The sequence below is a fragment of the Melopsittacus undulatus genome, chromosome 3 (genome assembly GCF_012275295.1).
Source record: "Melopsittacus undulatus isolate bMelUnd1 chromosome 3, bMelUnd1.mat.Z, whole genome shotgun sequence".
In the NCBI taxonomy this organism is placed as follows: domain Eukaryota; kingdom Metazoa; phylum Chordata; class Aves; order Psittaciformes; family Psittaculidae; genus Melopsittacus; species Melopsittacus undulatus.
In genome coordinates this window covers 93,916,624-93,928,816 of record NC_047529.1, presented here as the reverse complement: position 1 = coordinate 93,928,816, position 12,193 = coordinate 93,916,624, and the positions used below count along the sequence as shown (strand labels likewise).

Below are 12,193 nucleotides of genomic sequence, written 5' to 3'. Positions count from 1 at the left end.
TGCTATGTAGAAATAAAATAATCGTGCTACTCGAAGAAATAGGCGTTAATGCAGTCTTGATCTGTTTTTTAAATACCCTATTTTATACAATTTTTTTAAATGCATTTTAGTCACGAAGTGTGGACAAGCAACATGCTGTACTTAACTATGATGCCTCTACAGATGAACACTTGGTGAAGGATTTGGGCAGCTTGAATGGGGTAAGTTAACATCAGAAAGCTCCTCCTAGTCTGTTGTATATTTCTTTGTTTAGGGTTGGTTTTTTTGGTTTTTTTTAGTGAAGAGAGTATGACTTAAGTGTGCTTTAATGTCTTTCATAATGCATTTTGGAAATGGGGGAGCATTCTGAAGGAAAGCATAGTTTTTGCAAGGACTTTCCACTGCACAATATTTAAAGGGCTGCGGTAAATTCTATTAATCAGAGGGCCTTGACAGTAAAAAAAAAAAAAAATCAAAGGAATCAAAAGGAATATGCTACTGTTCTGTATTTCAGATACGCAAGGGGGGAAGAATTGTGATTTTATTTTAAAAGAGAAAAAACCCTATTTCTGGTTCATATACTGGACTGTATCAAAAAGACTGTGACCAGCAGGTCAAAGGAGGTGGTTCTGCCCCTCTACTCTGCTGTCTGGTGTCCTCGACATAAGAAGAACATGGAACTGTTGGAACAAGTCCAGAGGAGGGCGACGAGGAAAGGGGTGCTAGAACACCTCCTGTATGAATACAAGCCGAGAAGTTGGCGCTGTTCAGCCTGGAGAAGAGAATGCTACATGGAGACCTCATAGCGGCCTTCCAGCATCTGAAGGGGGCCTATACAGTTGCTGGGAAGAGATTCTTCATCAGGGACTGTAGCAATAGGGCAAGGGGTAATGGGTTCAAACTTAAACAGGGGAAGTTCAGGTTAGGTCTAAGGAAGAAATTCTTTACTGTGAGGGTGGTGAGGCCCTGGAACAGGTTGCCCAAAGAAATGGTAAATATTTCATCCCTGGCATTGTTCAAGGCCAAGCTGGATGGGATCTTGAGTGGCGTGATTTTGTGTGAAGCATCCCTGCCCATGGCAGGCGGTTGGAACTAGATGATATTAAGGTCCTTTCCAACCCAAACCGTTCTATGATTTTATGGTTAAGAAAGTGATTTTTTATTTCATATGCTTATTTTTCATATTTCATTTCATATTTACTTGAAATTAATTTCATTTATTTCAAATCCAATAAATGGATTTATTTCATATGCTATTACTATTTTCTCCTTTAAAACAAAAATACAGCCAAGAATGTTAAAGTACTTCATATGTGAAAAAAAAATTGCACGAAAATAGCCATGTTGTATGTAAATCTGTTTAATTCTGTATTTGCATTTAGTTTTTCAGTATCTTTTTTATTAAATGTGTGAGTAATGCTTAAGTGTCAAGTTATTGCAAACTAATATGGGAAAAATTCCAAATTGTGAGCAAAGTAAGGTTTCATATCACGTTTTACATTTTAAGGCTTTTCTATGTGTTGCATATACAATATTCTAGGTAAGCTTCGCCTTTTATAAATGTTTTTAGTATTATAATAGATTATTTAAAACTGGGTAACTTTGTCATATTTTTTATAGCCCTTTAGATATTTGCGAGATTTATTTTTTTTTATATGCACAGTAGTTGTGGTTATTTTTACTTTAAATGTTTACCTGTGTGAATGCATGCAAAATAATTAGTTCATCTGTGATCGCTTATTTGAATTAATATTTGGAAAGGTACTGGTAGTAAATAGCTTTGTCAGATGTTTAAAAAATGGAAGATTAAGGAGAAATCTCAAATTATTGCCTGTTAGCATTGATTTAGGTTTTGGTGTTTGATCTTGAAGTGCATTTCAAAGGAAAAACTCTGTTAGTCTGCTTCTTACTAGGTTTTCTGTATTTAAGTAATTCAGCCTTCCAAATAATCTCAGTTTCATATGAAACCAGTGTAACCTGAAGGGTTATATCCTTTGAACAGTTGTAGACATATAAGAACTTTGCTCGTTAAATATTTAATATAACTATTTTGAAAGTCAGTGCATTGTTTCGAGGCAGTGATCAAAAATTAATTCAGTGCATAGTAAGTTTTTTGCTGAGTCATTTCAGTTTATTCCCTATTTCTGTTACTCCTGTATCATAGTAGGTATGCCTTTGGATTTTCATTGCCTTGTCACAGATCTTGAATTTAATAGTCCTTCATCCAACTCTTCCTTTGCCTCTGATAAAGAGCTTTCAGATATTTGCTTTACTTGATCAGATTAATTCTCAAGTTTGAGGTGTCAGTTGCTCTATAGCTGTTTACCCAGAGACATCAAAGGAACTTCTTCCCACAGCTTTGGGTCAGGGAATATTAAGTCTTAGGAGTTCAGTCCTTGCTTTTATCTTCACAATGCTTCCCTTACTATCTCTTTTCAACTGTGCTTTTCTTACATACCTCTACCTACCTGTTTTTCAGGTTGAAAGAGGAAACAAAAAATTTTGTAACACTGTACTTAATTACGTTGCAGAACAGTATGTACAAGACTAGGCAATAATTCTTTTAGTCTAGCCACTGTTTCCATTGAGAACACCACCTCCCTAGCAGCCAAGTTCCTCTTTGAGTGCTTCATCAGCTTCTACCCATTCTTTATTTGCTTACTTCATTATATATCATAGAATGGTTTGGGCTGCAAGAACCGTAAAGATCATCTGATTCCAGCCTCCCTGCCACAGTCAGGGACACCTTCCACTAGATAGGTTGCTCAAAGCTCCATCCAGCCTAGACTTTCTGTGGAGAACAAATACATCCTTTTCTTAGTATACAGGACTGCTCCATTCCTTGTGTAATGCACTTTAACCACTCAAGATAACTCAAAGTTTAAGGGGAGATGGCTCCTACCAGTACATAGGACTTTTGTTTTGATTCCTAAATAATTTAATGAGATTTACTGTAATTGCACCTGATGCCCTAATGCCTGAATATTTGTATCTGTATGCTTGGTTCATACTTGGCTCAGTGAAAAGGTTACAGCAGTCTTTGTCCTGGACTTGGATTTGAAAATAAAGCAAGATGCTGGGCAGAAGTTTTTTTGCCAGGTTACCTTGTAGAAAGATTCTTCAAAGATCTGTAAGTCTGGAAGTGTCTTAAATATTATGTAGTTACATTTACTGTCTTTGTTTTTCCTTTTAGACTTAGTTCTAGCTTTTGTAATCAAGAGCTTAATATTATATTCTGCCAGACAGAACATGTCTTCACCCTTTTCTATTTCTGTATCACTGAGTGAATTCAGAAGACATACAATACAGAGCTTTCTGTGAAGTTAACAAATCCAATTTACAAAACAATTCAGTTTCACAAAAATGCAGCCTAATTTGAAGAGTTCTAAGAGCAGTGATATGACTCAGGATGAGCAGAAGGGTCAGTTTGAGAGCTGTCATTAGGAGATGACAGGTTCTGAGAGAAGTCTTCACGGGAGGTTTAGGCATCCCATCCAAGATCAAAAGGGCAAGTTGTGAGAGGAGCATTTTCAGCTCCTGACATCTACTCCTACTGTAGCATGTTATTATCGTCCTTGGTTTCTGGTACCTGAAGTCAACTTCAGGCAACTTCAAGTCTTGGTGATGTTAGTAACCTGGGCAGTTTGCTTGATGCTGACAGTCTACCTTCCTAACACTGTAAATCGGTTTTAAAGGGTGCAGATCTGTTACAATGAAGGAATATGCTTCACACACACACCACACATTTTTTACTTACAAGGGCTTGTGTCTGTTTTGTAATTTTTTTGTAGGTGACTTTCTAGAACTTTCTTTAAAGCTTGAATAATCTAACTGCAAGCCCTATTTATGTTCACCTATTTTTTTTATTTTTTTGTTCCCACAGAAGTGCAACTGTTTTCCAACTCTTGATTTGAATGTGTATCAGTCTTTCTCCTTCCTGACTCTTTAGTTAGTCATTCTGTATATCTTCAATGTTCTCTTGAAATTTATACCAGCATGGTTTTTGCAAATTCCTTGTTACTTTTCACTGTTACTTGGAGTTACTTGGATGCACTAACTTACTTGGTCTGTTTTTCGTTTAAGTTCTTTGACAATGTTTATAAATTATAAGTTATCTCAGAAATCTCATATCCATTGTTAAATGCTGTACAAATATGATGATAAATCAATCCTGACAGTTAATTGCGATTAAAAAAGCAAACTGCAAGAAAAATAATGAGTAGAGTTGCTTGTTTGAAAGAACATTAATCAGCGGTTCAGTAAATACTGCTAATAGAATTAAACTGATAAGAAACTTTTCAGGGCCAGTGTGATGTCAGCAGCCTGTTTAGTGACTAGTGACTTCTGCAACCTTTCATGAAGCAGGTGGCAGTTTGAGCTTATCATATAATTTCCCCAGTGAATCACCAGTAGAAAATTTGTGGTGCTGGAAACTGTCTTATGAAATTGTTTAAGTGATTTGTCATTTTTATTATTCTGGAATTTAATAGTATCTCTTTTTGTCCTCATTTATTTCTGTAGACATTTGTGAATGATGTGAGGATTCCGGAGCAGACATATATCACTCTGAAGTTAGAAGATAAATTGAGATTTGGATATGATATCCTTGTTGTAAAAATGCACAGCATCAGGACACACTTTTCTTGTTAAAAGTATGCTTGTGTTAAATCAAGAGTCTTTTTACTATTTGAAGTAACTTTGAAATATATATTTCTGTTGTTATTACAAAAATGCCTATATTAGAGAAAACAGTAGGGTCTAGAATCTGTACCTTCATCAGAGCTATTGATAAAGTACACTTCGTTGTTTCTCACTGCATGAAACCTCAAACTTCAATTCCAATTTAGAACCTGTTAATGTAATATTTATGTTGCTAAGAAACATTATTTGAGGCAAATACATAAATATTTGTATCATGTATCATCTCATATACAATGAGATTGCGTATGGGTGGAGAAGATTACAAGTAATTACTCAGCAAACTACCAAATGGAAAAAAGAAAACCCAAAACTTCTATTATTACAGCAATTAAGATAGCTACTCTATTTACAAATAGTAAATAATTGTCCATTTGGTTTGATGAGTAAGTTTGTACATGCTGATCCTAACAATGAAATACTTGTAGAAGAAGCATCACCATCCCAGTAATAGAAGATGTTCAGCACTGTTCCTTTTCTGGAAAATCCTCTTGTGAATTGAGGAATTTTTCTAGTATTTTCCTTAGCATTTCCTACATACAAATCTGTTTACTGTCGTCAGGGGAGAGATGAGAGTCCCTGAAGAAGCACTTAAGGTAACAATGTGCTGATCCAAAATGATGATCTGTCATTATGCAGTGATTGGTAACATAAGGTTTTTTTTCTACTCTTTGAGGATTTTTTTTATTATTATTTTATTTCTTTGATGTCATGTAGCATGAAAAATTCACAAGCCAACTCCAGTTGTCCCAAAAATCTTCAGAGGCAGAAGGATCGAAGCAAGCCAGCTCCAAAAGCTCAGAGTCCAAGGTAACAGACTCCACAGCTGAAGTGCACCATAAAACTGCAGAAGCACAGAAATCTGAAGACAAATCATTGGGTAAGGTTCTTTTTTCCTGCAGAAGCACAAAAACTTGGAAAGGATGTTTATTTGCTTTGGTAGAATGCTTGTGAAAGTCTGCAGCTAATAAAAATTCCACATATGTGAAATTTTAAATATGCTTTAAGAGTAATTATAACTTCTATAATTTAATTTTTGGCTTTTTTTTTACTGTAGCCACCACATGTTAAGAAAACTTGTATAGGGACATACCATCAGCATTTATCAGATTTTGCATTCCTCTTTCCCAAAATTACAAACACACCTCCCCCCACGCTCCCTTGCTTTTTAGAACAGGTGGAGGTTTTGTTTGTTTGTTTTATCGGTATTAGCGTTCATTGTTAGATGGGTCAGGTTAGAACCCAATTGTTCCATTGTGCTTTAAAAATTTGTAGAAACTGAAGCTTTCATCTTGTTTCTACATCATCTTTCATATTTACGTAATGTGTCATGGTGGCTCTACTGTGGGTGTCTTAGGCTTGCTGCAGTTTTGTGTTCATCTGTAGTGTAAATTTGTTACCTATTACTACCTGAGATAACCACAAGAATGAGAAAGTAGTTGGCTATTGTTGCTTCCTTAATGTGAAGCTGACTAGGACTGACTTCTTAGGTCAAGGCTGTACAGTTTCATTTAGGTTTTGGCTGTTCTTGTGAAGACACACTTCAAAGAGTTCTCTTCCCCACATAAAGGATTCATATATAATTAATTAAACTATTTGTTTTGTTTGCTGATCTGGCATCCTTGTAAGGTACATAAGGCATATCAATTGCTTCAAGGTTCCTATTCAATATGGCTTTTCAGGTCCTCTTAAATTTTCATAAAGTAGAAGAATGGAGTTTTTTATCCTCATCTTCCATTTCATTTTTCATTCTTCACAAAATAATAGTCAAAGTTAATGGTAGGGGTGTGTATTTGAGTGTAACTCTTGGAAGCTTTTGGGGGATTGATTCACTGTTGCTGTATATATGTATAGCTGTTTACTTAGCTTCCTAATTCAGTGCACAAGCATCAGCCATCACATTTTTAAAAACAATTCATTATTGACCAAAGTGTAGTGTTTTAAAAAAAAGTACTTAGTATCTTCAAATCATATTGAAACTTCTGACATGGCTGTGAAATTAGATATCAACTTTGGAGTGGCAGTGAATAAAAAAAACATTGACTAAAAATGTTTAATTCATGATAAGCAGAGTAATAGGCAAGCTAAAAAGCTGGATTTGAACAGATCACATTGTTCTATGTGAAGAATGTTTGAAGTATTCTCAGATCATCTGTATGGTACTAGAATAGCTAAATCTCAGTAGGGTAAAGCATTCTTGCAGAGATAAAGACAAAGCTAATCTAGTCAATTTATCATCAACATAGAAATCTTAATTACATTGGTGTTTTGGTTTTTGGTTTGGGTTTTTTTTCTTATTTTATTTTTATGTTATATTATTTTATATTTATAATTGTGTATGCAACCTATATAAGAAGTAATATTTTTTTGAACTGTAATTTAACTGCTACTTAAAAAAATAAAAGAAATGGTTGTTCTGCATAATGTTTTACACAGGGTAACTTTTACCACTCTCTAGTAGCTGTCAGCAGGTTGGAACCTTGGCAACATCACAAAATTTGATCAGTTTTTCATGCAGTGAGTTCAGATTTCATTGAAAGGTCAATGTGGGTAAAAATAAGAATCTTCTTACAGAAGTAGTGGACAGCTTTTAGGTGTGTACTGCTAAGCTGATAACTTCAAACTGAAATCAGAAAATAATTTTTACAGATATATCAGGGTAACAAAAGAGGTGTCAGCTGCCTTTGCATAAGTGTTTGTGCCAGACGTTTTGATCAGGTCACTAGTAAGCTTTTATATTTAGAACCCAGATCAGTTAGTCAGACTCCAAGTTTGTTTTGTATTTAGGCAAATGCATGCAGCCAGTTCACTGCAGCTTCCACGAGAAACAATCCAAGCAAATGATTTGTCTTCATGTTGTTTTAGCCTAAATATCACAACTAAATGGCAAAGTAATTTCCTCTGCTTTGGGCTGATTTATAGATCTTTCTGCCATGCCTCGTGGGACACCTTTGTACGGACAGCCAGCCTGGTGGGGTGATGATGAAGCTGATGAAAAAAGTGGTTGTAAGCAGGATAGCAAACTGGAAGAAAAAACACAGGAAACAGGGCTTTTAGGTAAGTCTGTTGTCTTATTTTTGTGGGTATTTTTTCTCTTTATTAAAGTGCATATATTCTTAACTAGGGAAATAAATATTAATGTTTAGAATTTTCATAAACAATTTGCATAGATGAAAGACTGTTAAAATTAAGCTAAAGAAATTTATTCTGTGTGAAACTGTGCATTTCCAAAGATCAATTTCACATACAATGTACCATTTTTCTATATTGTATGTAGTATATAATACAATTAGTTGTCAGTAATTGTAGAAAATAATGTTATCTGAACTAGTGTATTTATCAATTTAATTCATATTTGTAATTTTATGTGCTTAAGCATAGAGATTGAATAAGGTTATTTTATCAAAATAACTTCTGAAAATAAATGGTGCTATATTTATTTGACTTTTAGGTGATCTATGCTAACATTTTCTCCTGTAGTTTAATAATGGTGCATTACTGGGAATTGTGTTTCATAATTCTTACAGTAAAGATTTACATAGTCTAAAGTTAAATAGGTAATGTTTATTTTCCCGTAATGTAGGTTATTTTTTTAGTTTGCTTGTCTATATAAAGTATGTATTGCCAAAACTTAAATCTCAATGTCTATAATTAGGCTTCTAAATCTATCATCAGGCATATAAATAAGGAGACTGCTATTCTAATACGCAGAATAAACTTAAAACTTACACAAGTTAGGACAAAATTCAGTCATGTTTATTTAGCTGTTTAGGTGCACATTTAAGGCAGGGTAGTTTTAAGTTTGCAGTTTGTTAAAGTACTGTAGCTGAGGTGGGAATTTCCCTCTTCCTGTAATAGTAGTTGCCTTGGTTATCATGAATCCTGTTTGCAGGAATTTTAGTAAATGCTAAAAAATGTAAAATCAAACTAAACTAACACTTCAGTGCAATGAAGTTAATGTCTTTGGAGTTAGCTTTCTGTCGTATCTTTAATGAATTTTTTCATATGAGTTTGAAGTTGTAAGGACTCAGTAAAGTAAGTACCTTAAGATTTGGGCTGGTAGAAAGAAAAAAGGTGAAAACAAATTGGTAGGTTTTGTGCGGTATAAAAGTTTTATCACATATAAAGAACTGCATTATAGTGCAGTATAGTTATAGAACACTTTCATTTTCGGTTGTTTTTTTTTGGTGAAAAACTTCTCTACCTTACACAGCATGAGTATGCTACTGTGTGCTCCTAAGAAGGCTTTTTTAACTGCAGGTTTAATGTCTCACGTTAGTAATCTATAACTCTGTAGTTCAAATCTTGTCTACAAACGTGTTGTTCAAACACTTGTAAGCATTTCTAAGGGATAGGAATGTTGTTTTTAATGGCAATAATAATGAGAGACAATGACAGTTAGATGTTACTCCACTTTCATTTTTCTCAACAAAAATGGAAAGTGCATATGTCATCAGTTACAAAGAAAAGTAAAGATCTTACCTTTTGAGTCCCACCATAGATAGACTTGTTAGCCGCATGATTTTCCTAGCTTTCGAAATTACAGGAAACATTAACTGTTGGCTGTGAAACCTGTGATTCTGTATCTTGTTGTATATGCCAGAACAGGGATAGTAATGTCTCTAATACCTGTTTCTATACTCACGTGTATTTATCTGTGCTGTTCTAATTTTAAAAACATGCATGTTGTTTGTCTTCATCGAAAAATATCCCAAAGTCTGTGATTTTGATGCCATACCTTTTACAACATATGACACAAGATTTCAGCTTCTATTTAGTAGCATACACACTCTTATGTTTTCATACTTACAAGTTATTTTTCAGAAGCAATATCGCAGATGGTTTGCATTCTCTTGTATTCATTTTTCAAAACAGTTTTCAGCAAGTGGCCACTGCTCCTTTCTTAGTTCCCAAGTTCAAAGAAAAATAAAATTCCAGCTTCTTCTCAAACTAGTGAAGAAGATGGAATCTATTTCAGTAGTAGACAAAAAAGTTGGTCTTGACAGAACGTCGGTAACGGGAATATTTTTTTACATGCTTTGCGTCAGTGAAGCTGTCAAAGTAAATGATGAACAGAGAAAATAGACTAAAATTTCAACCCTGTTTAACTGATTTTGTTTGTTTTCCATATATATACACCATATAAATAAAAACAGTATTTGGGCCTGGAGGCTTCTTGGCAAATAAAACAGGGGTTGGTTTGTTTGTTTATTTTTCCCAGTGTACAAAATAGGTTGGAAATCCCTTTTGTTTGTGCTGTTTAATCATAAATTTATTTTTTACAAATAGAATTAATCTGAGTATAGGAATAGCTTCTGTTTCCTCAAACTGAAAGACTAATAAATCTGAAAGAGTGGAAGTGCATACTAAACAAAAGCTTATCTGAAATATTATAAGAGGACACTGGGGCTAGGAGGAAACAAAGCCTAACATTTCTGCAACATTTCTGCAATTTAGGAGCATGTGGAACCAAAATCCCTTGTATAGACAAGTGATTTATTTATCTTGATCACTTAATCTCTGAGTAGACACTAGTTGTATGTTTTACTAGTCTGGGTTTTGATTGTTGTAGATGTTTTTAGTAGTGTTGGCAGAGAGCCTGAGAAGACAGACCACATAACAGTTGACATTTGCCTCTTAGGACAAATTTCCTCAGTCTTAGAACACTAACTGTGTTTGTATAGAAGTATGGGGAAAAAATATCCTGAATGTTTCTGTAGGTTTATAAAATAAAGACATAAGATTTTGGGGCTATTTGGTGTACAGTTTCATTCCATGAAAATATTAAGTGAATTTTCAACAAGTTAGTATGCATTTTCTTCATGTACTTAGGTTTTATAACACAGATTAATACAGATTGGAAGTCAATATAGCTTTAAAGAAAGGAAATCAGAAACTTGAATTGGAAACAAGACTGTGATGTTTGGATTTTTTTTTTTATAAAAATGAATTTTAATAAAATGCTAAAGATTTATGCAGTTATTTGTTCTTTCATGGGCTAAATTATATGAAGCATTTAAAAACACTGGTTTGGAGCATGTTTCCTAATATAAACTGCCTAAAGTACAGTACAAGTGAACTGATGTAGATAAGTTCTTAAACTTTTTGCTTAGTAACTCAAGCTGATAAAGCCTGATATCATTTTAACGAATTCATCCTACGAAGAATCTCTCATGCATTAATGATTTGGTACAGGATTATTCACTGAATATAAAAGGAGGCATGAATTATAACAGATGGGGCAAGGTTTAATGAGGAGATTGAAATACGAGATTTGTTTCTGTTAAGCCAACTACAGACAATTAGTCTTTACAGTCTCAAGTTAATAAGATTATTTCAATGTTGCCGTCTTTCTATCACAACAGAAACTCACTAATGGAAATTATTCGCAAACATCAGAAAAACCTGGAAAACTTGAAAAAGGAAAAACTCATTTTGCTTTTTTCAGACGTGTTTTGCTGTAATTGAATGATCCATAGACCCAGTAATCTATGTTAAAATTAACAGTTGCATATACACCTGTGGTGTGACTCTATGCTGCAGCTATTAAACTTATGTTATTGGCAAGTTTACTGGGTGTGTGATTATTATTATTGCCATGAAAAGCAAAAACTGCATTCTCTGCTGATCTCAGTAGTAGTTTAGAATTTTATATTATAAATGCTTTTACCAGAGATCTAAGAAAAGATAGAAGTCAGGTTTTAAACAGGCTTTAAGAATGTAAAATATTTTTTCCATTTGACATGAAGTATTAGTATCTTACAATTCCAGCCTTGTGTAACACTATCAGATTAAATGTTTCTTTCATTTAAGAAACAGTGTTGTCTTAAGATAAAGGAGACTGACAGTTATTTTAAAAATACTAGTGTAATCAGTATACATAGGAGATTATACACACATTTAATCACTAGTATTAAGATTAAAGTGCCTAGAAATTTGTTTGTAGAATTTTTCTGAATTTTTGCCCAGAAGACATGCATTACAGCTTAGGGAACTTTTTAGAACTATTACAAGAATGTAGTTAAGTAAGAGTAGTTCTGCAGTTTTTTTTCTTGAACTTCTTTAAACCAAGAAGTTAAATGATTTTTTTTATGAGCAGTGGGGATTTCTGTGCAGTAATATTTTATATACTTATTTTGAGGAGCAAGTCTTATACTGTTCGGTGAGGCAGGTTGTGACAACATTGAAAGGCAGTACCAGGTGAATCATTGCATGTAATTTTTGCGATCTTGTCTTAAAATAATGAACCACATGCTTCAGCCATAAAGAAAAAAAAGAACCTAAATGGTATATGGGAAATAAAAAATATTGATATGGAGAAGAGAAGGAAAAAAAGAAATTGTGTTAAGCATTCAAAAGCACTAGCTTCAGCTTCTTTTCATTAAACATATCATTGCAGAGTACCAAATATAAAGCTAAAATACAAAAAATATTTTGGGATATTGTATAAATATAATATTTTGGCTGCATCCTCTACCTTCTGCAGTTAATATTTTACTCTAGGTTTATGGATATT

The 12,193-nt window shown here is 33.8% G+C and overlaps 1 protein-coding gene across 1 annotated transcript in view; it reads left to right on the top strand.

Moving 5' to 3' along the window:
* CEP170 (centrosomal protein 170) overlaps positions 1-12,193 on the top strand; it is a 99,256-nt gene that overhangs the window by 30,541 nt on the left and 56,522 nt on the right. The window contains exons 3-7 of the mRNA XM_034060651.1: positions 111-200; positions 4,501-4,579; positions 5,215-5,273; positions 5,395-5,557; positions 7,600-7,734. Coding sequence (XP_033916542.1) covers positions 111-200; positions 4,501-4,579; positions 5,215-5,273; positions 5,395-5,557; positions 7,600-7,734 — 526 coding nt within the window. The remainder of the gene's footprint in view (positions 1-110; positions 201-4,500; positions 4,580-5,214; positions 5,274-5,394; positions 5,558-7,599; positions 7,735-12,193) is intronic.